Source organism: Sander vitreus, chromosome 14, assembly GCF_031162955.1.
Source record: "Sander vitreus isolate 19-12246 chromosome 14, sanVit1, whole genome shotgun sequence".
In the NCBI taxonomy this organism is placed as follows: domain Eukaryota; kingdom Metazoa; phylum Chordata; class Actinopteri; order Perciformes; family Percidae; genus Sander; species Sander vitreus.
Genome location: NC_135868.1, coordinates 7,887,426 through 7,913,911, shown reverse-complemented (window position 1 = coordinate 7,913,911; position 26,486 = coordinate 7,887,426). Strand labels below are relative to the sequence as shown.

At 41.3% G+C, this 26,486-nt stretch overlaps 2 protein-coding genes across 4 annotated transcripts; one reads left to right on the top strand and one right to left on the bottom strand.

The window, feature by feature from the left end:
* The first annotated feature begins 83 nt into the window (after window positions 1-83).
* Window positions 84-6,756, top strand: fbxl6 (F-box and leucine-rich repeat protein 6). 3 transcript variants are annotated; one of them, XM_078267437.1, is made up of 10 exons: window positions 84-138; window positions 1,018-1,604; window positions 2,328-2,486; window positions 2,649-2,712; window positions 3,183-3,314; window positions 3,551-3,658; window positions 3,750-3,863; window positions 4,462-4,693; window positions 5,023-5,266; window positions 5,461-6,756. In XM_078267437.1, exons 2-10 carry the CDS (start codon window positions 1,069-1,071, stop codon window positions 5,588-5,590), a joined length of 1,719 nt encoding a protein of 572 aa, XP_078123563.1. In that variant the 5' UTR covers window positions 84-138; window positions 1,018-1,068; the 3' UTR covers window positions 5,591-6,756. The 3 variants fall into 3 exon arrangements, with proteins under 3 accessions (XP_078123563.1, XP_078123565.1, XP_078123564.1); XM_078267439.1 differs by lacking the exon at window positions 84-138 and adding an exon at window positions 156-283; XM_078267438.1 differs by lacking the exon at window positions 84-138 and adding an exon at window positions 326-705.
* eppk1 (epiplakin 1) lies at window positions 6,318-26,486 on the bottom strand. The gene is given in 5 exon segments (XM_078267443.1): window positions 6,318-7,087; window positions 7,089-9,832; window positions 10,162-15,426; window positions 17,068-17,198; window positions 26,416-26,486. Coding segments are annotated over 3 exon segments (8,121 nt in total). The 5' UTR covers window positions 15,413-15,426; window positions 17,068-17,198; window positions 26,416-26,486; the 3' UTR covers window positions 6,318-6,961.

The following is a 26,486-nucleotide window of genomic DNA, read 5'->3' as shown; positions in this document are numbered from 1 at the left end:
TCTGTTCGGTGATTGGATAGTTTTACAGAAGGCGGGCTGTTGTCGAGGTCTCCACCAATCACAGAGGTTATGTGAAATGCATTGTGGGTCTACTACTAAGGTTGGAGGTTGCCATTCGTTTTGGTGTACTAGCAGCAGGTAACGCGAAATAGCAACGAAATACCTTTTTTATTTCAGAAAATATTTCTGTTAATAATATTATTTGTCAACGCAGAAACAGTTGTTATGCCAGTGTTCTGTGGCGTTATGTTACATGGCGACCCGTTAACTAACTAGCGTTAACGTAAGTTAATTGTATGAGAAAAACGTTAACCTTAGCTAGCTTAGTTAGCTAAGACAATTTGATTAATTTAGCTTGCAAACAAATCTACGTTGCCATTGATGATATGTTGTGCAAATGCTTAGTTTGTATTTAACGCCATAAAAAACGTTGTTCAATAGTTGATGTTAATTATTCGATAGTCTTTTTCTCTCACTTTATACAGTCCATGATGTGACTGTCTGGTCTTCCGTTTACAAACAATTGAGGAGGCGCACGCAGCTTTCAGATAGAAAACACATTTTTTAAAACGATGACTTTTATTGTAGTTACACTATAGTAGAGCAGAGATTCCCAACCAGGGGTACATGGTGGTAATTGTGCCGTTGCCAGGGGGGTACTTGGAAAGATTGAAGAGCAGCTCAACTAATTTGAAGGGGGGAAAAGTAAGAAATGATGTGCAGTGCAGGATTCTGCTGTATTGTACCATCCCCTGTAGCTCAGTCTTCTACACAGTATACTTCAAAACAATCTGTATTTCAGTCACAATGTGACATTAGCATGATATTTAAGTATTAATGTAGATTTTTGGTGTACTGTAAGTAAGACACTAGATATGATTTATCTTACGAGTTATTTTGTTGTATTTACTTTCTCCCCATCCACTCTGCTGCATGACATAATGTGTACCTGATATTATTATCCACAATAAATCACCACAGAGATACAGACTGATTTTTTTGTGATTCTTTTTTCAGCTGCCTTTATGCCATCTCTCAGCCAACTTCAAGACAAGTTAGCAGCACACAATGGATTCCCCTGAAGCAGAGGCTTCAACCCACAGTGAAAGAAGAGAAGACGCTGCACCAAGCACATCAAATACATCAGGTCAAGGAGAAGATGGACCAAAGCCAAAAAAAGCTTCTTTTAAGAGGACCACTGGTAAGCCTGCAAATGCAAAAGCCAAGAAGCATAAAAAGGCCAGAGTCTCCAGGCCTGCCCAGCTTGGCTACACTGTCCATCAAGGGGAAGATATGCTTCTTGTCATATCAAGTTCTACTTCTCAGTATGATGGTTCAACCTGGACTCCCCCGAAGAAGGGAAGCAAAAAGAAGAGGCTAACTAAAGTAAAATTAAAAACTAATCAGATTAAGAAAAAAAAGACAGTCCGTGCCAAGCCTAAACTGACAAATAATCCAGTTGCCAAGGAAAAAGAGGACACCAATTTGTTTATGCTGCAGAGCGCAACAGATCACAGATGGGGTCAAAGTCTTCCTGAGGAGGTGCTAATCAGTATTTTTCAGATGGTGATTGTCCAAGATGGCGCTGTACCATTCCTATGCAGGTAATAATCACATGTGATTGTGTACAGTAGCTTAGTGTATACTTAAATATCCAACATTTATACTATGACCTGATTGAGATATAGCGTATTGGACTCGGAGATCCTTTATTTCAATATTATCGTTCTGACTTTCAGTGGAAACTGTTGTAGCTTTACAAAATGATGTTATCCAAATTAATGATTCTAAAATTGATTTTAAACTCTAAATACATGTATACATGGGAAGAGTTTTGTCTGTTTAAATGCATAATAGTTTGACACCTTTTATTGAATTCAACATCAATTTCATTATTCTAGAAATGATTCTGTGTTCATTTGCTATATCATGATTAAGACTGTCAATAACGATTATTTTCACAGAAGTTTAAACCGCAGACTGTTTTGTTGCCGTTAATCGTTTGGCCATTAAATGCAAGAACATAGCAAAAAATGGCCATCACAATTTCACAGAGCTCAATTTGACGTCTTAAAATTAGCCTGAAGAGGCAATTTTGTCCAAGCATCAGTCCATAACCCTAACCCATTCAAATTACTACCATAGAAGACCAATAAAAACAGCAAATATTCACATTTAATTTTAGTTATTAATGAAAATAATATGTATGATATTAGAAGTATCATAGCATTGTCAATGATATCATCCAGCTGAAGCACTGTGTTATTTGGGAGCCATACATTCCACTCCAAACCAAATTCATTTTTACTTCTGTGTTTCTGGTGTAGGGTGGGCAGAGTTTGTCGTCTGTGGAACGCTGCTGCCTCTAGTCCGGCCCTGTGGCGTAAAGTGACTGTGGGTCACTGCTGGATTGCACCAGGGAAAACCCAGCTACCTAAAACTGAGAAGAAGATTAAGGACACTTTTAACTGGCTGGCACAGAACAGGTCTGTGTTATTAGTTTTATGATGAGGTTTTTACATATACAGTACATTATGCGAACTGTGATTAAATTTGTGCTTAGATGTCTTGAGATTTTTTTATATATATATATATATATATATATATACATCTTGCAAAATAAATAATAAACAGTGCTTGTTCTCTAGATTCTCTCAGCTACGAGACTTCTCTCTCTGTCACTGGACAAAGAATGTTACCTATGCAGTAGAGGTAAGTCATCAAGATTAGATATCTGTTTTTTTAACTATTGTTTTATAAGCTTCTGAACACAAAAACTTAACCAATTAACCATCTGGATGGAAAATTAATTAGGCAACTATTTTGATAATGATTTTATTGTTTTTGTTATTTTTCATCCAAAAATGCCAAATACTTGCTGGTTCTATCTTCTGAAATGTGAGGACTTGATTCTATTATTTGTCATATATGACAATAAAGTTGGGGTGTTTGATAATTTGAATACATTACCATCGCATCAGCAGATGAATCAGTAATGAAAGTAATTGCTAGTTGAGTGCTGATAGGCTGTTTGAAGACTTTTAAACTAGAGTTTTGCTCTAAAATAAGAGAACCATTCTTCTACCTTTTTTTTTGTCTGATAAAGTATAGGTTGCCGTTTTTATCAACCCATTTTACATTTGCCGTGTGTTTTTTCCGGCATATGCTGTGATCAAATTTAGGTTGTGTCGCAGTTCTGCCCTCAGCTTCACTCCCTCAAGCTCTCCTACTGTACAGGCCTGACAGCGACAGCCTTCCACAGCCTTGGTCTGCACAGCCGGTCTCTGCACAGCATGGATCTCCAGTATTCAGAGGTACATTTTCAACCAGATCAGTTATTGTATAGGTTTCACCGTAAAAAAAAAAAATGTTGTTGCTATTGGATGCATCCTAAAATGTATCGATGTATAGAATAGGATCACTAAATTATGGATAGTTATTGTCCAATTTGGTACACCATTCACAGCCAGCGACTCATAACGGGTTCATTTACCACCTGCTTGGTTACATATTGAATAGTAAATTTGTAGAAAACTTGTGTTTGTTGTAGTTTCAGGTTGAGGGACTCCTGGAGTACCTTGAAAATCATGGGATCCAGATCAAGCAAATTTTGTTCACTCATGGACTAAAGAATGACAGACTGCTGACTGCCATCACTGTAAGCACTTTTTTGCATGCATTACACACAGCCCAAGCTATGGAGGACAGATACACTTGGTACACTCAACATATCATATTTGTCTTTTCAGAAGGGAAACTGTCCTGATTTGGAGTTGTTGGAGGTCAACACAAAGCTGGACAGTAAAGGCTGTGAGCTTCCCATTTGCATCCAGGCACTACAGATGGCATGCCCTAAACTGAAGGTAAAAAACTAATATTACTAATATAAACTATTATTTCACTTCTCTATGCCAATGTGACTATTGTGACTATATGTAAATGTGACTGAATGACGATGGTTATTATATTATGTTTAATGTATCGGGCTCTGTAGTTTCCCTGATCACTGCTAAATGAAAAAACTGACCATCATAAATAATACATTTTGAAGCTCTTTTGTACATATGAAGTGTAATGCTTTAAGAGCTGAAACGACTAATCGCTTAGTCGATCCACAGAAAATGAATTGCGACTTGAAATTTATTGGTAATTAGTTTTACTTAGTATTACTTTGTCATATATCACTGTAAACTGAATATCTTTGGGTTTTGGACTGTTGGAGGGACAAAACAAAAGATGTGAAAATGTCTCCTTGAGCTCTGGCAAATATAATGGACATATTTCCCAATTTTCTGACATTTTTATAAGCACATGATTAATTTATTAAATAATGGGCAGCTTAATCGATAAGAACACTCGCTAATTGCAGCCCTAAATTCTATCTTGTCGTATACTGTGTGGGCACCGCGTTTACCCATGAAACTTGGTCATCTATTCTACATCTATTCGACTTCCCATCAGACCTTCCGGATGCTGAATGTCAGACCACTGCATAAGATGATGCGTAATGGTGCAGATTCAACATTAGGCTTCCCGTTATTGGAAGAGCTGTGTATCGCAACCACCTCTTATTCCTACATGACCGACAAAGATTTGTGGGACATCCTCTTTGGCTCGCCCAGGCTGCGGGTGTTGGACCTGCGAGGCTGTTCTCGAATCACACCATTCGGTCTCGCAACACTACCCTGTCTTGGTAGGCCTAACTCATGCAATCTATACTTATGGTCAATTTGGGGTTATTAAGTTACTTAAGTATGACTTATAAAATGGGACCTAATTTGGGGCACATACAGTACTGAAACGCTTAGTATGGTATTTTTATATATAATCCACAATGACCTGAACATTTATTGAGGTCATAGAAATACTTACTTTTGCTCTGCTTTTCATACTGAATACCCTTTGAACTCTTGTACAAATGTATAGTTATTAAAAAATAATGTTCACAATATCAGTGATCTTAATTTGCATTAAAAACCCATTCATTAATTAACGCTACCTTCCTTTGTTGTGATTTGGCAGAGCTTGAATGTCTGTTCTGGGGACAGTATTTCAACAGCAATGTTACGTTGTCATCACCTAAAAAGGGGCTTCACATGGTGACCCAGAAATGGAGTCGAACACTGCAACAGCTTGACATCGCAAATCAGCTCTTCACAGAGGAGGACTTGGAAATAGCGATGAGTCACCTTGCTCAGGCCACAGAGGCAGATACCCTGCGTTCACTAAACCTGAGTGGGACCAGGATCACACCACTTGCCCTCAGGTACTCAATGTATAGTTTTTAATCTTAACTCTACCAGTCAAATCAACTATAAACTTAACCTTTTAAAAGACAATCTGCAGGCTTGCAGAACTGAATTCATTCACATTTGTAAATTCTGAGTACTGCAAGTTTACACTTAGCACTATCTTTTCAAGGATTTCACAACAAATTGGTATGTGTACTTTATTTTGCAGGCCAGTCATTGGCCAGATGACTGCTCTTAGCTACCTCAACCTTTCATCCTGCCGTTATCTTCCAAGGGGAATGAAGAGAATTTACCGTGGCCAAGAAGACATTCGCCTGCTGCTGGACAAATTGGAGTAGTCAATATTCATATTCATGATGGATTATGTTGTTTTAAGTATGTGGATATTTTACTCGCAGGTCTTTTTGTAAATGTTTTATATGAAAACTGTTCACACAAAACAGACAGTTCATGCAAAAGCCCTTCTTATCGTGCTAGAAAGCAAGGGTTTGGAATCCAGTGACAAAGCCTGTTGCATTAATGTCAATTCATAAAAGGTAAGAGCACTGTCTACATGTAGATTTAAGGGGTGACATTGACGTGTTGGATTTGAATACATTTATAGTCACCTCAAATGTTCTCCTATAAGGACATCCAGTTGTGTATACCTGGATTTCTTTGATATATTTGACTCTTTTTTTTTATATTTATACACATTTTGCACCAGGTTACAATCATTCCAGACAAAAAAAAATCAAGAAATATTTGACATTAAAAATAAATGTTAAACATGTCATTAAATGTTTGTTTTATATTTTCTTTCCACTAGAGTGCTGTACACTCAAGCTAAATTTGCAAAATGTGGTCTGCTGCATACAGTTGTCGAGGACATTCATTGTCAAGTGTTTCAAGTGAGAGACTGTGTTTCACACTCTTTGAAATGTTTGCATTTGATTTGCTTTACTGTTTTTGAAGAGGAAGTATTATATGGGTGTTTTACAGTATGTGTTGTACTGAACTAATAATAGTTCCCAAAATGTCAAGATGTTCATACAAAATTGCTAAAAGAAAGACAAGATCTAGTACTTATATTTCACTTCTTTATTAGGCCACACACACAACAGTTTGCACAAAAGGTTTTACAATAGCACAAAAAAACAAGTGTATGGCTGGCCTCCAAGTGAGGTTAAAGCAATGCATAGTTTACTTTGGAAACAAAGGATTTAAGTAAGAAAAGCATCACCTGCATGTTATAAAACATAACTGAATCCTGTTTGTACAGGCCAGGTAAAGATATACTCTTGTTACATCAATGTAAAATCAATCCAATCTTTAGACACCACAAATAACATGAAAAACATTAAAACGGGGATGTATTGCAAAACCAAAGTGCAGTTATTGTACTGCAATGTATGTTAGAGGAGATCAGAATTAGGTAATTATAAAGTGACTGAAAACAAGAAAAAGGCAACACATAGTGTACTTTTCAGAGTTGACTCATATAAGGCCGGCTTGTTTTTTGACAGCAATCTTGAAAAACGTATTATTCCGCACAGTACAGTATACATGTATCTTTCACCCCAGATGTCTTTAAGGACAACCTTAAATGCCTATTAAAAATAACTGGCAGTAAAATGATTTGTTACAAGCAGATGGTACTAACTGCAATTCTGAGTAAACTGAAGGTTAAAAATAAAACTCAAGAATTAATACTTCTAGAAAGGTTTCCTTCACCTGTGCAAGGGGAGTAAGCTAAGGCCTGTAATGGGATCTGTGACACACCTCTCAACCAGCTGAAGATAGGTGAGGTTCTCTTTTGTGTTTGGGTCAAAGAAGCCCTTGGTGTCATCATCAGGGGTCAGACAGAATCTTGTTCATTTCTTCATCAAAGTAACCTCTTGTATATGCTACCTGAACAGGCACTCTGTGACTGTGCACTGGGTCAATTATGCCTCCTGTGGCAATTTGTGCTTCAAGGAGACGAATTCCATGATCTTTCACAATAAGATCTTTTTTCAAGGCTTGGAACAACGAAATTGTGTTTCCAGTGTAGGGATCTTTGTATCCTGTAACAGCCCTTTCTGCTGAAAGCAGTTTATTTTTCCACTCACTGCCAACCACTCTTTGAGCCACAGCTTCCTCTACAGAAAGTCTCTTGTTGTTTACTGGGTCGATAACAAAGCCAGTGGCAGCTTGGGCTTCCAGCAGAACCAGAGAAGTACCAGGAGTTAGCAGGCCTTTGCTTTTGGCTTCATATATACTCAGGGTCTCTTTGGTGGACTGCAGGTACACTCCTGCAATGCTGTTAGTTCCCTTTAAGTACTTACGTACTGAGTCCATTTCACTTACTTCTGTCACTGTGACTTTTCCAGCAGTAAGATTTTTGTAGAGGTCCTCATTGATGATTTTTGATTCAAGCAACTCATTGGCAGTGACATCCTTTCTGATTCCATGGAAGTTTTGAACTTCAGTTGTCTCTGTAACTGTAGTGGTGATGGTAGTTGTGCTGCTATCCACTTTTGTTTCTGGTGGTTGGCACATGACAAGTGATGACGATGAGGTTGTTGTGGTCTGCTGCTGAATGATTGTCAGGATAATTTCCAAGAAGCGTTCAATTGTGATTGATCCAGACTTGTACTGTTGCACAAGCTCTCTCCTCTTCTCCTCAGTGATGTATTTGGAGTAGAGCAGATCCCACAGAGACACTGATGTGCCATGGTATTTCCCTCCTGCTCTGGTTGTCATTGTAGATTTCAAAATGAGTTTTGTTGCCTCATCAACAAAGAAATAAAACTCGCCTTTCTTTGCAATCACCAGTAAGCTAAGGCCTGTGATGGGATCTGTGACACACCTCTCAACCAGCTGAAGATAGGTGAGGTTCTCTTGGGTGTTGGGGTCAAAGAAGCCCTTGGTGTCATCATCGGGGTCAGACAGAATCTTGTTCATTTCTTCATCAAAGTAACCTCTTGTATATGCTACCTGAACAGGCACTCTGTGACTGTGCACTGGGTCAATTATGCCTCCTGTGGCAATTTGTGCTTCAAGGAGACGAATTCCATGATCTTTCACAATAAGATCTTTTTTCAAGGCTTGGAACAACGAAATTGTGTTTCCAGTGTAGGGATCTTTGTATCCTGTAACAGCCCTTTCTGCTGAAAGCAATTTATTTTTCCACTCACTGCCAACCACTCTTTGAGCCACAGCTTCCTCTACAGAAAGTTTCTTGTTGTTTACTGGGTCGATAACAAAGCCAGTGGCAGCTTGGGCTTCCAGCAGAACCAGAGAAGTACCAGGAGTTAGCAGGCCTTTGCTTTTGGCTTCATATATACTCAGGGTCTCTTTGGTGGACTGCAGGTACACTCCTGCAATGCTGTTAGTTCCCTTTAAGTACTTACGTACTGAGTCCATTTCACTTACTTCTGTCACTGTGACTTTTCCAGCAGTAAGATTTTTGTAGAGGTCCTCATTGATGATTTTTGATTCAAGCAACTCATTGGCAGTGACATCCTTTCTGATTCCATGGAAGTTTTGAACTTCAGTTGTCTCTGTAACTGTAGTGGTGATGGTAGTTGTGCTGCTATCCACTTTTGTTTCTGGTGGTTGGCACATGACAAGTGATGACGATGAGGTTGTTGTGGTCTGCTGCTGAATGATTGTCAGGATAATTTCCAAGAAGCGTTCAATTGTGATTGATCCAGACTTGTACTGTTGCACAAGCTCTCTCCTCTTCTCCTCAGTGATGTATTTGGAGTAGAGCAGATCCCACAGAGACACTGATGTGCCATGGTATTTCCCTCCTGCTCTGGTTGTCATTGTAGATTTCAAAATGAGTTTTGTTGCCTCATCAACAAAGAAATAAAACTCGCCTTTCTTTGCAATCACCAGTAAGCTAAGGCCTGTGATGGGATCTGTGACACACCTCTCAACCAGCTGAAGATAGGTGAGGTTCTCTTGGGTGTTGGGGTCAAAGAAGCCCTTGGTGTCATCATCGGGGTCAGACAGAATCTTGTTCATTTCTTCATCAAAGTAACCTCTTGTATATGCTACCTGAACAGGCACTCTGTGACTGTGCACTGGGTCAATTATGCCTCCTGTGGCAATTTGTGCTTCAAGGAGACGAATTCCATGATCTTTCACAATAAGATCTTTTTTCAAGGCTTGGAACAACGAAATTGTGTTTCCAGTGTGGGGATCTCTGTATCCTGTAACAGCCCTTTCTGCTGAAAGCAGTTTATTTTTCCACTCACTGCCAACCACTCTTTGAGCCACAGCTTCCTCTACAGAAAGTCTCTTGTTGTTTACTGGGTCGATAACAAAGCCAGTGGCAGCTTGGGCTTCCAGCAGAACCAGAGAAGTACCAGGAGTTAGCAGGCCTTTGCTTTTGGCTTCATATATACTCAGGGTCTCTTTGGTGGACTGCAGGTACACTCCTGCAATGCTGTTAGTTCCCTTTAAGTACTTACGTACTGAGTCCATTTCACTTACTTCTGTCACTGTGACTTTTCCAGCAGTAAGATTTTTGTAGAGGTCCTCATTGATGATTTTTGATTCAAGCAACTCATTGGCAGTGACATCCTTTCTGATTCCATGGAAGTTTTGAACTTCAGTTGTCTCTGTAACTGTAGTGGTGATGGTAGTTGTGCTGCTATCCACTTTTGTTTCTGGTGGTTGGCACATGACAAGTGATGACGATGAGGTTGTTGTGGTCTGCTGCTGAATGATTGTCAGGATAATTTCCAAGAAGCGTTCAATTGTGATTGATCCAGACTTGTACTGTTGCACAAGCTCTCTCCTCTTCTCCTCAGTGATGTATTTGGAGTAGAGCAGATCCCACAGAGACACTGATGTGCCATGGTATTTCCCTCCTGCTCTGGTTGTCATTGTAGATTTCAAAATTAGTTTTGTTGCCTCATCAACAAAGAAATAAAACTCCCTTTCTTTGCAATCACCAGTAAGCTAAGGCCTGTGATGGGATCTGTGACACATCTCTCAATCAGCTGGAGATAGGTAAGGTTATCTTGAGTGTTGGGATCAAAGAAGCCCTTGGTGTCATCATCAGGGTCAGACAGAATCTCATGCATTTCTTCATCAAAGTAACCTCTTTGGTATGCTATTTGTACAGGCACTCTGTGACTGTGGACTGGGTCAATTATGCCTCCTGTGGCAATTTGTGCTTCAAGGAGACGGATTCCATGATCTTTCACAATAAGATCTTTTTTCAAGGCCTGGAACAAAGAAATTGTGTTTCCAGTGTAGGGATCTTTGTACCCAGTAACAGCCCTTTCTGCTGAAAGCAGTTTCTTTTTCCACTCACTGCCAACCACTCCTTGAGCCACAGCTTCCTCTACAGAAAGTTTTTTGTTGTTCACTGGATCGATGACAAAACCAGTGGCAGCTTGTGCCTCCAGCAGCACAAGAGATGTACCAGGGGTCAGCAGGCTTTTCATTTTGGCTTCGTAGATGCTCATAACTTTCTTTGTAGATTCAACTCTGACACCTGCTATACAGTTTGTAGCTCCAAGGTACTTCTGAATCGATTCCATTTTGTTAACATTCTCTTCAGTTACCTTTCCTTGTATAATCTGTGTGAAAAGTTCCTTTGAGATAATCTTTGACTCATACAACTCACTGGCTGAGACCTGCTTTCTTAGTCCTTTGAACTTTCTTTCTTTGGATGATACCTCAGTAATGATAACAGTGAGTATTTCAATGATCTCCTCTATTGTCATGGTTTTTGTTTTGTATTGTTGTATGAGCTGCTCCCTTTTTTGTTCTGATATGTATTCAGAGACCAGCACTTCCCACAATGTCACCTTTTTGTTTTTAAATTTTCCAGCATCCATTGCGATCGGTTTATTTTTGAAAGCAAGCTCTATTTGCTCATCTGTGTGAAATACATGGGATTCCTCTTGATACAGGGATAGAAGAAGTAGCCCAGTTTCTGGATCCTTCTCGCATCGCTTTATCAGCTGAAGGTAAGTGAGGTTTTCTTTGGTGTTTGGATCAAAGAATCCCTTTGCATCATCAGTCGGGTTCAACAGAATTTTGCTTATTTCTTCATCTAGATATCCCTTTTTAATAGCAACATGAACAGGTAGCCTGTGACTTTGATTTGGGTCAATGATTCCTCCAGTTGCTATCTGTGCCTCGAGAAGACGAATGCCATCACTTCTTGCAATCAGCTGTTCATCCATGGCTTCAAACAGTGATATGGTTGCATCTGTGTATGGATCTTTGTAGCCAGTGACTGCTCGTTCGGCTGAGAGAAGTTGCTCATGTACATCTGGTCCGATTACTTTCTCTCTTGCTGCCTCATCAACAGCATAGAACTTGTTTTTTAAAGGATCGATCACCCATCCTGTTGCAGCCTGCGCTTCAAGCAGTACAAGTGCAGTGCCAGGTGTCAACAGATCTTCCTTCTTTGCTTCATATATGCTCATTACTTTCTGGGATGGATGAACCTTAATTCCAGCAATGCTTCCGGTTCCCTTCAGGTATCCTCTCACAGGCTCACGTTTGATCACTTCTTCAAGAGGGAGTTTTCCGTCTTTCACCTGTTTGAATGTATCTGCATCAATGATATCAGAATCCAGTAGTTGTTGAGCAGAGACAGGTTTTCTCAGGCCCATTATCGTTTTGTGTGTTTCACTCTCCAGTTTTTCAATGGTGGAAATCACTAATGTGATTATGGTTTGTGTGCTTGTCTTCCTTGTTCTGTATTTATCAAAGAATTCAAGCTGCTGATCCTCTGTAAAATACCCAGAGTGGATCAAGTCCCATAGAGAAACAGATTTTCCTGAGTACCGTCCTACCAATATGCTCACAGCTGTCTTTTCAAACTCTTGCTTTATCTCAGTGTTAGTGTACATGTTTGCCTTTGTTTCTGTAGTTTTCGGTTTGTCATTCATTGACAGCAGAAGCAGTCCTGTTTCCTCATCTTTTACACATCTACCCAACATCTCCATGTATGTCAGATTGTGTTGTGTCTTTGGATCAAAAAAGCCCTTTGTGTCATCAGTTGGGTCTGATAGGATCTGATAAAATTCCGCATCAAAATATCCTTTCCTGTATGCAACCTTAAGGGGTAAGTGAAGACACTTCAAAGGATCAATGATTCCACCTGTAGCAAGCTGGGCTTCAAGTAAACGGATGCCATGCTGCTTGATAATTAGATCCTTTTGCAAAGCTTGGAAAAGTGAGATCTTTTGACCAGTGTATGGATCTATGTAACCAGTGACAGCCCTCTCTGCAGACAAAAGCTTGTCATGCATCTCTGGACCAATTACCTTCTCTCTGAGAGCTTGCTCCACTGTCAGTTTTTGGTTTTTCAAAGGATCAACAATGAAACCTGTGGCTGCTTGTGCTTCAAGGAGGCAAAGAGCAGTGCCAGGTGTGAGAATGCCAACTCTCTGTGCCTCATAGATGCTCAGCTTCTGATTTGAGGGTTGTAGTATCACCCCAGCCACACAACTTTTCCCTTGTAGGTAGGCTCTCACACTGTCCATTTTCATCACATCAGTGCTTGTCATCTTTCCCTCGACCAAACTGTTGTATGTTTTTTCATCCACAATTTCAAGCTCCAAAAGATCCACAACAGAGACCTGTCCTCTGAGACCTTTAATGTTCAGTCCTGCTTGCCGTTTTATCTCCTTACTCTCAATGATCTCTAAAATGGTGACAATGAGTTGCTCAACTGTGATTTTCCTTGACTTGAAGAGCTTGAAAAACTCCTGTCTTTTGTCCTCAGTCAGATACTCTGAATTGATAAGATCCCACAGTGTTGTGTGCTTGCCATTAAACCTGCCATACTTAACGGTAACTGTTGTTGTTTTGAACGTTTCCCTTATGTTATCATCTATGGAAATTTTGTTACTTTTGCTTTTGAGTGGCAAGAGGCACAGACCTGTACTGGGATCTCTGACACATCTAGCCATGAGTTGCAAGTATGTCAGGTTCTCAAGGGTGTTGGGATCAAAGAATCCTTTGGTGTCATCACTTGGATCAATCAGGATCTCATTCATTTCCTCATTAAAGTATCCCTTCTTATAGGCCACATGGACAGGAATGCGATGGCTGTTCACTGGGTCAATAATCCCACCGGTCGCAATTTGTGCTTCCAGGAGCCGAATCCCATGGTCTTTTAGGATGAGATCTTTTTGCATGGCTTGGAACAAAGAGATTATTTTGCCATCATATGGATTCTTGTACCCAGTGACCGCTTTCTCTGCTGAGCGCAATTTGTGACACACATCAGGACCCACTATCTTGGCTTTGACAGCATCATCCACTGAAAACTTCCTGTTTCCAATAGGGTCAATTATGAACCCTGTTGCTGCCTGTGCTTCCAGTAGAATCAGAGCAGTTCCTGGCATCAGCTTTCCTTTTTGTTTGGCCTGGTAGATGGTCATGATTTGAGAATCAGGAAGCAGAATGCCTGCGATGCTGTCTTTACCCTGTAGGTACATATTGACATTTTCATCTTTTATCACATCCTTCACTGACACTTTTCCCTTTTTCAGATCCTCCAGAACCTCCTTACTTATGATATCTGCTTCCTCAAGCTGTTTGGCTGTGACGTTTTCTCTGATGCCTTCAAAGATGACATTTGTTGTTTTCACAGAATTTTCTATGATTTCCAGAACCGTTGTGATAATGGTCTTGATATTGAGCTTCCCTTCTCTGTACTTTTGAATGATGTCTCGCCTCTGGTGTTCATCAAAGTATTCTGACATCAGGAGTTCCCACAGAGATACTGTCTTCCCCATGTACTTTCCACATACCACATTTACCTTCTCCTCTTTGAAGGCCATTTTAGTTTGATTGTCAATAAAGTTGAAATTCAGCTTGTCTGACTTACCATGGATAGGAAGGAGGCACAGTCCAGTGATGGGATCAATGACACACCTTTCCATCAGCTGAAGGTAAGTTAGATTATCTTCTGTGTTTGGGTCAAAGAAACCCTTCGTGTCATCCCCTGGATGCTCTAGTATGGCATTCATTTCTTCATTGAAATAACCTCTCTTGAAGGCCACTTCCGTTGGTAGTCTATGACTGTTGATCGGGTCTATTATTCCACCTGTAGCGATTTGCGCCTCAAGTAGGCGTATTCCATGTTCCTGAATGATGAGTTCTTTTTCCATTGCTTGAAACAGAGATATAGTTTCACCTGAGTATGGGTCTTTGTATCCAGTAACTGCTCGCTCAGCAGAACGCAGCTTTGCGTGAAATTCTGGGCCAAAAACTTTGTTTTTGATGGCCTCATCCACAGTGAACGTTTTGTTTTCTATAGGATCAATCATGAATCCAGTCGCAGCTTGTGCCTCCAGTAGAACGAGTGCTGTTCCAGGCATCAGTATGCCTTTCTTCATGGCTTGATAAATGCTCATTCTCTGATTGGACGAGAGTATAGCAATGCCTGCGATACTGCCTTTGCCATTCAGGTACTCTTTAACCGTTTCCATCAACATCACATCCTGTGTAGTGGTCTTTCCCTTCTGTAGGTCATCAAATGTTTCTTTGTCAATGATCTTTGATGCAAGAAGTTCAGTGGAGGAAATACCTCTTCGCAGACCTTTGAAGGTTATGCAAACAGGAAGGAGCAACAAGCCTGTGTCAGGCTCCACCGTGCATTTCTCTAGCAGGTTGTGGTAGTTAAGATTTTCTTGCAAGCTTGGATTGTAGAATACTTTCAGCTCTGACATCTGGTCATTGAGCAAACCTTTTTCATAGTAGCCCTTTTGAATTGCAGATTCAACTGAAATATTTGACTTTTCAACAGGATCAAACAAGCCTTGTGTGGCTATTTGTGCTTCCAGCAGCCTCAATCCATAATCTCTTGAAACTAAATCTTTTTGCATAGCTTGATATACAGATATCATTTGGTTTGTGTAGGGGTCTAAATAGCCCCTGACAGCTTTCTCTGCTGTGAGGAGTTTCTCTTTCATTTCCGGGCCAACTATTCCCTCCTTAACAGCATCTGCAACAGGAAGTATTTGATTGTTAATTGGGTCTACGATACCTACTGTGGCCGCTTGTGCTTCAAGCAGGGCTAATGCTGTTCCTGGCTTAAGCAGACGTTTCTTCATGGCTTGATATATGGTTATCTTCTCCCTTGTTTTTTCCAGGAAGATGCCAGCCACAGGTCCGTGGACTTCTGTGTGGCCATTTTGCTTAGAGTCCATCTTGGCCTATGGAGCTGTATAACACAAAAACAGTTGCTTAAATTTGTTTGGATAATGCATGCATTGTCTGTAAGTACCACAAAAATTTTTTTTGTGTCCACTACAAAATTTTATAGATACAGAGATTCTTATCAAGACACTGGGTTGAAATAAGCTGCACATTTGTTGGTAAATATACTCAGATACCAATTTGGTACTACTTGCTAGTAAGTAATTCAGAGCCATGCTATAAATCTTACCTTCATGATGTTCATACTGTTCGTTTTTGTTAAAACTGTTTTAGAGAGGTGTTGATTTAATTGCATGGTCATTTTGAAAGCTGTAGTTTATGTTGCTGGTTAATTGTGTTGTGTTACACTGAGAGATGCTTATAATTTGTAAGGGTAGGCTATATTCGAAACACCTCTCTTTATAACACAATACAATTCAGTAGCTCTACAGCCTGCACAATGATTACAAAGTTAAATGGACACCACTCTGAACCAGTTTCAACAAAAAACAATATATTACCTTTATGAAGGTGCTTTGCATCTAAATCTAATCAAATATATGCATCATATGCATATTATTCAGCAGTCTCCAAATGTACATGTAAGTTTTGTAAAATGAATTTCTTCGACTTTTAGTGGACAGTATTATTTTTTTATTTTATTGGTTTATTTGATAGGGACCATGCATATTTATGAACATTGTTGTATAAAAACACCATGTAAATATGCCAGAATTAGTAAAAATAACTACTTTCCATCTGCAGTCCCTAGGCAGGTAACATAGGACTAACATAGAGACAGCCAGCAGTCATACAGCACTATGACTGCTGGCATTTACTAAACATTAAAAAGGTACACATAATGGTGACATATACATTGACAAAACAAACAGTAAGGTCCACCTATATATCTTATTGAAATTTTAGGATGTAAGCAGCTGTTGAAATTACTAAATCCCACAGAAACCAAAGTGGGAATTATTTGTAATACTTTTGCATTATCCTGCAGTTGTTTTGCATATCTTAAAATGTATTCTCACTGTTCACTCTGCTAACAAAGATTGCTTGATTCCAAGCTTCTATTGTCAATTATTTATAGTCTTTAGAAAAAGCCAAAGTCAAAATGTATTTTATGTAGTGCTTACTCTATGAAGTAAATGCCTACATTGCTTAAATACCTCGTAAACCCTCCCTAAATGAAGGGAATTGCAGCACACTACAAATTTAAAGCATTTATATTTACACTTATACATATTTACAATTGCAGCATGTATTTTTTTTCTCAAGATAATGCAAATAAACACTTTCAGGGAATGCTAAAGTACTACAAACAAATCTTTCCACTCTTAAGGGAATATGTAATATACTGCAGAAAAATACTTAAGATATGGTATTTGAGTTCAGCAAATAAAGTTTAATAATGATTAACTAAAGCCTTTGAATCACCAGCCTGTGCAAGAAAACACAAAGGTAAAACATGTATTTATCCCATTCAATTTTAATCTGATTTCCTCAAAATATTAGTAGCCTTGAGAAATAAAAAATAAATAAAATATATGTTAATGATAACAGAAGGCAATCATGTTTGTTTTCCTTAAAGTCAAATAAGTGAACTTGATTGTCACCCAAAAGATAAGTTTTACAGTATATGGTCTGTCTTCCAAACCTTTTAGATTCCTTATCAGTCTTTGGGCAGCCTCAGATCTTGGGATCCTCCGGCCGTTCCAAAATCCAGAAAAACGACCAAAGGTATCCTGGCTTTTATGGTCAGAATTGCAGGGCTTTGAAACTCCGTCCCTGTAGAGATAAGGCATGTAAAACACATTTTGTTTATCAGTTCTCTTCCTCATAAGCATGTTTATATCGTTATTGTATAATGTTTTTCAGCGTTTAGTCTAAGGGCCCTAATTTAACGATCTGAAACGCAAGTATCAAACGCCAAACGCAAGTAGCTTTGTGGGCGGATCTCGGGCGCTGTTGCTATTATACCGGCGGGATAAATGACTCTTTCGCGTTATCTCACATTCCCTTTAAAAGCAGGCGCGCTTGTTCCATGGCGGATTGCTATTATAATGGCGGATTTGCTAGGCGCACGCTCTTAATACATCCATGGACGCACGCCAGGAGCGGTTCACAGCCGAGGAGACCGACGTTTGCTATTGATTTTTCTTTTTGACAAAATGTAAATAAAGAAATGTCACAAAAACGTACTTTCCTATGTTTTGGGCTCACTCTCACTGAATCACGAGGTTATGAATGCATGGTGATATTTTTGCAATGTAGTCTAACATTAGACCGAGATCTTCTGTCTCTCCTCTCCCGTGCTGCTGCTGGGGCATTTGGGTTAAGTGGCATCGGCACATGCAGTTCAAATCACATCTCCTTAAGTCCTCTAATATTTCCTCATTTATGTCATCAACACATCCATGATTAATGGAAATGTGTAAGACAAGGTCATATTTTTCCTTGTATTTATGTATGGTTTGCAAAAATGGGAACTGCTGGGTCCGTGAGATGAGAGAAGCAAAGTGTATGGGCGGTGTGCACACTCTACATTACGGCCAAGCATGCGCCCTTAAAATAGCATCTGAATAACGTGCCACTGACTTTTTAGACTAGGTTTTTCCTGGTCTGTGGCGGAATTGTTTTCTGAAACTGCAAAATAGCACTAGGGAACGTTTGCGCCGGAACACGCCTCCTCTTTTTGCTGAACCGCCCCCGGGAGCGCCAGTTCATTCCCTGATTTACCGATGTGAGTCTGTTGAGGGAAAAATCCGCTGTGCGTCGGGTGCAAAATAGGAATGATACATGCGTCGGTGTACAAAGTCAATTGCGCTGGGTGCAAGATAGGGCCCTAAATGTTTTTTGCACCTGTGTATTTAGCTATTTTATTTACTTATTATTTATTTGTTTTAAAGTGATACCATAAAATTCAGTTGACACACAAACTCACACACACCAGATATCAGATTACTTATCAAAGACAAAGCACGATTATAATAAGGGTCATATTGAGTCAATACTGACGTTGTATATGGTACACTCAATCCAATACAAATAGTTTGCCATAAAAGTAAATTACCCAACTAACAAAAAAGAAATTAAATGTTTTTGTGACATGAATAGTATTTCAAGTTTTACAGGACATATTTTTTTTGTAGAGATATGCATATACTTCTCCGGGAACCATCACCTTATCGTGGTGGAGAGGTTTGTGTGTCCCTATGAACCTGAGGGCTGTGTTGTCTGGAGCTTTGTGCTCCTGGTAGGGTCTCCCAAGGCAAAGTGGTCTCAGGTGAGGGGCCAGACAAAGAATGGTTCAAAAATCCTATGAAAAATCGAGGAAGGGATGAAGTGACCCTGCCCGGAGGAAGCCCGGGGCCCCCGTCTGGAGCCAGGCCCAGATGGAGGGCTCGTCAGCGAGCGTCTGGTGGCCGGGTTTGCCACGGAGCCCGGTCGGGCACAGCCCGAAAAAGCTACGTGGCGGACATCCCTCCATCCCATGGGCCCACCACCTGTGGGAGGAACCGCTGGGGTCGGGTGCGCTGCCACATGGGTGGCAGTGAAGGTCAGGGGCCTCGACGGACCAGACCCGGGCAGCAGAGGCTGGCTCTGGGGGACGTGGAATGTCACCTCTCTGTGGGGGAAGGAGCCGGAACTTGTGCGGGAGGTGGAGCGCTACCGGTTAGATCTGGTGGGGCTTACCTCTACGCACAGTCTTGGTTCTGGAACCATACTCCTGGATAGGGGTTGGACTCTTTTCTTCTCCGGAGTTGCCCAGGGTGTGAGGCGCCGGGCGGGTGTGGGGGATACTCACAAGCCCCCGGCTGAGCGCCGCTACGTTGGAGTTTAACCCGGTGGGCGAGAGGGTCGCCTCCCTACGCCTGCGGGTTGTGGGGGGGAAAAACTCTGACTGTTGTTTGTGCATATGCACCAAACAAGAGTTCAGAGTATTCGGCCTTCTTGGAGACCTTGAGTGGAGTCCTGCATGGGGGCTCCAGTCGGGGACTCCATAGTTCTGCTGGGGGGGGACTTCAACGCGCACGTGGGTAATGATGGAGACACATGGAGAGGCGTGATTGGGAGGAACGGCCTCCTGATCTAAACCAGAGTGGTTGTTTGTTGTTGGACTTCTGTGCTAGTCATGGATTGTCTATAACGAACACCATGTTCGAACATAGGGATGCTCATAAGTGTACTTGGTACCAGAGCACCCTAGGCCAAAGGTCAATGATCGATTTTATAATCGTTTCATCTGATCTGAGGCCATATGTTTTGGACACTCGGGTGAAGAGAGGGGCGGAGCTGTCAACCGATCACCATCTGGTGGTGAGTTGGGTCAGGGGGTGGGGGAAGACTCTGGACAGACCTGGTAAGCCCAAAGCGGGTAGTGCGGGTAAATTGGGAACGTCTGGAGGAGGCCCCTGTCCGACAGACTTTCAACTCACACCTCCGGCGGAGCTTTTCGTGCATCCCTGTGGAGGCTGGGGGGCATTGAACCTGAGTGGACAATGTTCAAAGTTTCCATTGCTGAAGCTGCGGTGAGGAGCTGTGGTCTTAGGGTCTTAGGTGCCTCAAGGGGCTGTAACCCACGAACACCGTGGTGGACACCGGTGGTCAGGGAAGCCGTCCGACTGAAGAAGGAGTCTTTCCGGGATATGTTATCCCAGACGACTCCGGAGGCAGTTGCAAGGTACCGAAGGGCCCGAAGGGCTGCAGCCTCTGCTGTGAAAGAGGCAAAGCAGCGTGTGTGGGAGAAGTTCGGAGAAGACATGGAGAAGGACTTTCGGTCGGCACCAAGGTACTTCTGGAAAACCGTTCGCCACCTCAGGAGGGGGAAGCGGGGAACCATCCAAGCTGTGTACAGTAAGGATGGGGACGCTGTTGACCTCAACTGAGGAGGTAATAGGGCGGTGGAAGGAGCACTTTGAGGAACTCCTAAATCCGACTAATACGCCCTCTATGGTAGAGGCAGAGCTGGAGGATGAGGGGGGATTGGCATCAATTTCCCTGGTGGAGGTTGCTGAGGTAGTTAAACAACTCCACAGTGGCAAAGCCCCAGGAATTGATGAGATCCGTCCAGAAATGCTTAAAGCTCTGGGTGTGGAGGGGTTGTCTTGGTTGACACGCCTCTTCAACATTGCGTGGAAGTCTGGGACGGTGCCTAAGGAGTGGCAGACCGGGGTGGTGGGTCCCCCTTTTTTAAAAAGGGGGACCAGAGGGTGTGTGCCAATTACAGGGGTATCACACTTCTCAGCCTCCCGGTAAAGTCTACTCCAAGGTGCTGGAAAGGAGGGTTCGGTCGATAGTCGAATCTCAGGTTGAAGAGGAACAATGCGGATTCCGTCCTGGTCGTGGAACAACGGACCAGATCTTTACTCTCGCAAGGATCCTGGAGGGAGCCTGGGAGTATGCCCAACCAGTCTACATGTGTTTTGTGGATCTGGAGAAGGCGTATGACCGGGTGCCCCGGGAGATACTGTGGGAGGTGCTGCGGGAGTACAGGGTGAGGGGTCCCTTCTCAGGGCCATCCAATCTCTGTACGACCAAAGCGAGAGCTGTGTCCGGGTTCTCGGCAGTAAGTCGGACTCGTTTCAGGTGAGAGTTGGCCTCCGCCAGGGCTGCGCTTTGTCACCAATCCTGTTTGTAGTATTTATGGACAGGATATCGAGGCGTAGTCGGGGTGGAGAGGGGTTGCAGTTCGGTGGGCTGGGGATCTCATCGCTGCTTTTTGCAGATGATGTGGTCCTGATGGCATCATCGGCCTGTGACCTTCAGCACTCACTGGATCGGTTCGCAGCCGAGTGTGAAGCGGCTGGGATGAGGATCAGCACCTCTAAATCGGAGGCCATGGTTCTCAGCAGGAAACCGATGGAGTGCCTTCTCCAGGTAGGGAATGAGTCCTTACCCCAAGTGAAGGAGTTCAAGTACCTTGGGGTCTTGTTCGCGAGTGAGGGGACAATGGAGCGGGAGATTGGTCGGAGAATCGGCACAGCAGGTGCGGTATTACATTCAATTTATCGCACCGTTGTGACGAAAAGAGAGCTGAGCCAGAAGGCAAAGCTCTCAATCTACGGTCATCTATGGTCATGAAGGCTGGGTCATGACCGAAAGAACAAGATCCAGGGTACAAGCGGCCGAAATGGGTTTCCTCAGGAGGGTAGCTGGCGTCTCCCTTAGAGATAGGGTGAGAAGCTCAGTTATCCGTGAGGAGCTCGGAGTAGAGCCGCTGCTCCTTTGCGTCGAAAGGAGCCAGTTGAGGTGGTTCGGGCATCTGGTAAGGATGCCCCCTGGGCGCCTCCCTAGGGAGGTGTTCCAGGCACGTCCAGCTGGGAGGAGGCCTCGGGGGAGACCCAGGACTAGGTGGAGGGATTATATCTCTAACCTGGCCTGGGAACGCCTCGGGATCCCCCAGTCGGAGCTGGTTAATGTGGCCCGGGAAAGGGAAGTTTGGGGTCCCCTGCTGGAGCTGCTACCCCCGCGACCCGACCCCGGATAGGCGGATGAAGATGGATGGATGGATATGCATATAAACATATGAATAAAAATATGAATTTACTTTAAAAAAAAAAATGATGTAATGAAAATGTAATGAAATCTACTTTTAATTAAAGAAAAGAAGAAAGAGGTCTCCCTAGTGAGCACCTCCCAGTAACTGTAACTACATTCAAATCAAGGTCTTTATTACACCTTATTGCAATTTTTTTTTTTTATGTGTAGTCCAACTTTCTTCATATGTAATCCCTGCATTAGTACTTGGTGCACTGCACATAGATAAAAATATTGTAATGGTTAACTTTTTCTTCTCATTTTATCATGTCTTTGCAGGAATTAGAAATGAACACTGCCAGTTGATAAACAGGTTTCACAAGCACCATTTGGCATGACGACACGTAATGCTTCGGAACTGGAACAGTCAGAAATGCCCATTGTTGTTACAACAGGTAAGGAAATACTTAAAACACAAACACTGCACAGTTCTTAACACTTTAAACCTCATCATACAGTTCTCAATATTCACCCTCCTTTTACCTTTGTTTTTGGTCTCCAACAACTCCTGAGGGAAATATCTGGTTCTTTAGCTATGCTCCACTATGTTGACCAGATAGCCTCTAACTGTGTCTGTCTGCTGTTTGTTGATGGGCAGCTAGTGAGTGTACAGTGTTTTTTTGTGCACAAAACACATGCATATTGCAGCTGATACAACATTAATGAGAGTAGCAAAAGTAAACCAGAACAATGAGCTGTAAGATGCTAAAATGCTGCAGAGTTGGGGATATTTAGTTGTGTGTTAGTCACTCACTACGACCACTTCCTTTCACACACAAGTAGTCATGTTTTCCATTGTAAATATAATTATCATATTGATTATAGCCACTTAAGTGAAAAAGGGGGTGGGGATTAAATTACAAATATTTCAGTCATACAACTTGCTGCTGCAATGGCGGTAAACGCATCAGTGAAGTTTGATCTAAATCTAGTTTACTTAAAGAAATGAATTGTGGCTATATCTTTTTGTATTTTCTTTAAAGATGTTTTTTCTTTTATATGAAAAGGTTGAAATCAAAAGTAAATAAGAAAATACAATAATAAAAAAAAGACTAACATTTCAATTACACACAATTCTGTCCTTGGGTTTTGTGGGTTTTAACCTTCAAGTTTGGACATGCCACCACTGTTTTTTTACCGCATACAAATAAGTGGTAAGTAGAAGAAATGGAAGACCAGTTGCTTTTTCCACCCCTTCTGTTGATAGATAAATGGCTGTGTATTTATGATACATGATGTCGTTGCCTCCAGTTGAAAAGAACATTTCCCTCTCAGAAAACAGGGTGTGGTGTGGAACTCTGCCACAAAGTCTCTGCCTCACTGAAAGGGTAAATCTAGACAAGGGTCTTTTCTTTACTTTATTACTTCCATGTGTTACTTATTGTGGAAACTCTTTCAGAAAATCACCTTATTTAGCTTTTCTGCACAAGATGGAAATCACTCAGCTGCCATTTAAGCCTTTGTGCACAATAGCTTGTGATTAGTTCAAAATGGGGTCATTTCTAATCTCTGGACTAAAAGTGTGTACCATTTTTCACTGCATGCAATGAAACACCTGTGAAGTCACTATTCTGCAGTTACGACATCATAGGTATGGCATTACTGACTGAAGCCTTTGCATTGATACAACGGCAGTCATGCAGTGCTGCAATATCTCTGCCTGCAACTACTGAATGTGCTGTTAGTGATCGTCACCCACTTAGTAAATGTTTGAATGTTTTTTAAGGTGCTGAACATTTACTTGACATTTATTACACCGTGTCACTTTGCTTATCATATCATAAAGGCAAATGCATCACCTGCATGAAACTCAATAGTGTTAACATACTGTAGCTTCAGTGTTTACTGTTCACAGTCTGCTTTTAGTACTTCTAGTCAAATTCACTTTCCTGCCCCAGAGGAGGTTCAATTCAACTCCAAACACTATTTTCCCGTGGGGACAATTTACAGAAGCACTTCGACTAGTACCGTAACACAATAGGAAAAAGTACAATACATGAAAAAAATGCAAGACAGTGTCAGTTAAGTACAACAGAACCCATTTTTAAGTACTATAAGTAAACACTTTATCTTAAATTAATCTCTGATATTATATTTTATTATATTGGAATAAAGGGGGGCTTTGCCTTCTGTTGTAGAGAACAACTCTAAGTACCTACAGTAATCTGCGGCCGCTTTATTAGGCACACCTATACAATTGAATGCAATCTAATACAACTGCTCTTTTATACCATCTATCTATACAAAAGTTTGTAATATTATGCTTTTGTTGACATTGTCAGAAATGTGTTAATTCAATTATATGTTTATTTTTGAGGTCCTAGTTAAAGGTGGTACTGCTGTACTGGACTTCATTATATTGAGACGTGTTTCCGATTTATTTTTTTTGGCCCTGTCCTCCTATGAGGGGGGGGGGGCAGAATATTAAGAACGCCTCTAAATATAATGTAATCCAGTACAACACACTAATACTAAAACATATTATTAAATTAACACCTCTATGACGGTGTCAACAAAATAGGCATCCTAAAAGTAGACTTTATGGCAGTGCAGCTGTATTGGATTGCATCAGACTGTACAGGTACAGAAGTATAGATACACCTCATTATCTATTTGGAATCTATTACTAATGAAATTCTAATTAGAGCTCCAGCCAACGATTCATCTTCTGATTATGTTCTGGATTAATCATTTGATCTATAAAACAGTGGAAAAGTGGCCGTGTCTTCTTCAGGTATCTTATTTTTTCCGACCAACAGTCGAAAACCCAATATACATTTAATTTACTATAATGTTAAAGAAGGAAAAGCAGCACATTCTCACAATTAAGAGGCTGGAGCTTGGTGTTTGGCACTTTTGGTAGAAAGATTACTACTAAAAAATTGTTGTCAATTAATTTCCTGTAGATCAATTAATTGTATAATAGGTCATGAAACAGTTAAATGATGCTTTCACTCATTCTCTGGTTGCCTTTAACTTTGACGAGAATCTGTCTGAATGACAAGATTGTATTTTTTCACAACTCAGCGGACCTGCCACCTTTGTGCCTTGAAGCAAAAGAAGTTGTAGACCAATTTTTAGGATTTACACTATGGTGCAAATTGCCTGTTTGTTTCCACCTTTAGATTCCATACAGTATGCATGGCCTGTTGCATCTTATCTATAGGTGCTTTCCGACCAGATAGTATTTGTACTTTTTAGAGGAAAAGTACACTTCTAAGCAGTTCTAAGAACTACTCTCCCCCAAAATCTTTTTTTCGGTTTACATTCCCACTGGCCAAGTGGCCATAGGGACTGGTAGGAGGGGTAAGGGAGTGACGCAAATGATGCTAATACTTGTGCACTTTTCCTATATTAAATGCACGTCCATTCTCGTAGTAATTCACGTAATGTTTTGCTCAACACAGACGGGGCTTTATTATACTCGGAGAGCGGTCTGAGAGACCTCCAGCTTACCGCGAGGTGTCTGAGCATGACTGTCCGAGCGACGAGCTAGAGGCCGGGGCAGGCGCCTGCTGGCTGTCGCCTCACTTGATGGAGCTTCTGAACTCCGAAAACTTTGAAGCAAATTGTCAATTCGGCATCAATTTTCGCAAGACTGCCTATATTCGAAATCTAAACAGTTAATTTCTCGCCTAAAACGTTGTCAGACGTGAATTTAATGATGAATAAGATGGTGAAAATTGTTAAAAATGTCCCGTTGCTCTGTCTGCAAGTTTCCGAGTTGGCAGTGGGCGTGACTTATAAGTTCGACCAATCAAGTACACCTAGGAAAAGGGAAAAGACCCTGCTCTGAAGTAGGAGCTAAAAAAGTACGCTACTGAGGCCAGAGGAACTTAAAAATCCCCAAAATTTTCCTGTCGGAACACGACGAAAAAAGTGTTCTAGGAACGTTTAGTTCTAAGAACTGCAAAAATCCCTTCCGGTCGGAAAGCCCCTTATGACACTTTAGTTTTTATCAATGCATTCTTGACAAATATCTCAGCAATACATGAAACAGGAATGTTGAGGCAATGGAGTATCATTTGTTGTTACTTAACAGTTTCTGTAGCTGTGTAAAATGTAGAATTGTCATCATTACAGTATGTGTGTGTCAACAGCCCAGAGGGTGATTTAGACACTATGTTCAGACTTGTCAAATGCCTTAACAGTGACATACAGGCCTACTTTGTGTAAAACTTGATGTTAACAAATGTGGTCAAAGGTAATCAGTGAGGAATGTTTGCTTTCCCTTTTTATCAGAAGGGTGTTGGCAGCGAGTGCATATTCACTTTGAGCTATTTCGACACTATCTCAGTCCCACTCTAAAGAAACTACAAGCTGCAGATTAAACATGGTTTTACTTTGGATTAAACAACACTTTCATTGAAAGTCTTTAAGAAGACTGACCATTTTCTTTAGGACCTAAAATCAAAAGAAATTATTGCATTTTCAATCACCAATCTTTAAAGAAATCTGCTCGTACCTGATGTTTGTAGAAAGTCCCACTCTGGTTAGCAGTTGGTCTCAGCCAGTGTGAGAGACTTTGGGATTTTG

What these genes read in the sequence shown, in the direction of transcription:
- fbxl6 (XM_078267437.1), top strand. Translation starts at nt 1,069, where the DNA reads ATGGATTCCCCTGAAGCAGAGGCTTCAACCCACAGTGAAAGAAGAGAA. An exon ending in GACTGCTGACTGCCATCACT is followed by an intron (nt 3,659 to 3,749) that starts GTAAGCACTTTT and finishes TTGTCTTTTCAG; the next exon opens with AAGGGAAACTGTCCTGATTT. An exon ending in ATCACACCACTTGCCCTCAG is followed by an intron (nt 5,267 to 5,460) that starts GTACTCAATGTA and finishes TTTATTTTGCAG; the next exon opens with GCCAGTCATTGGCCAGATGA.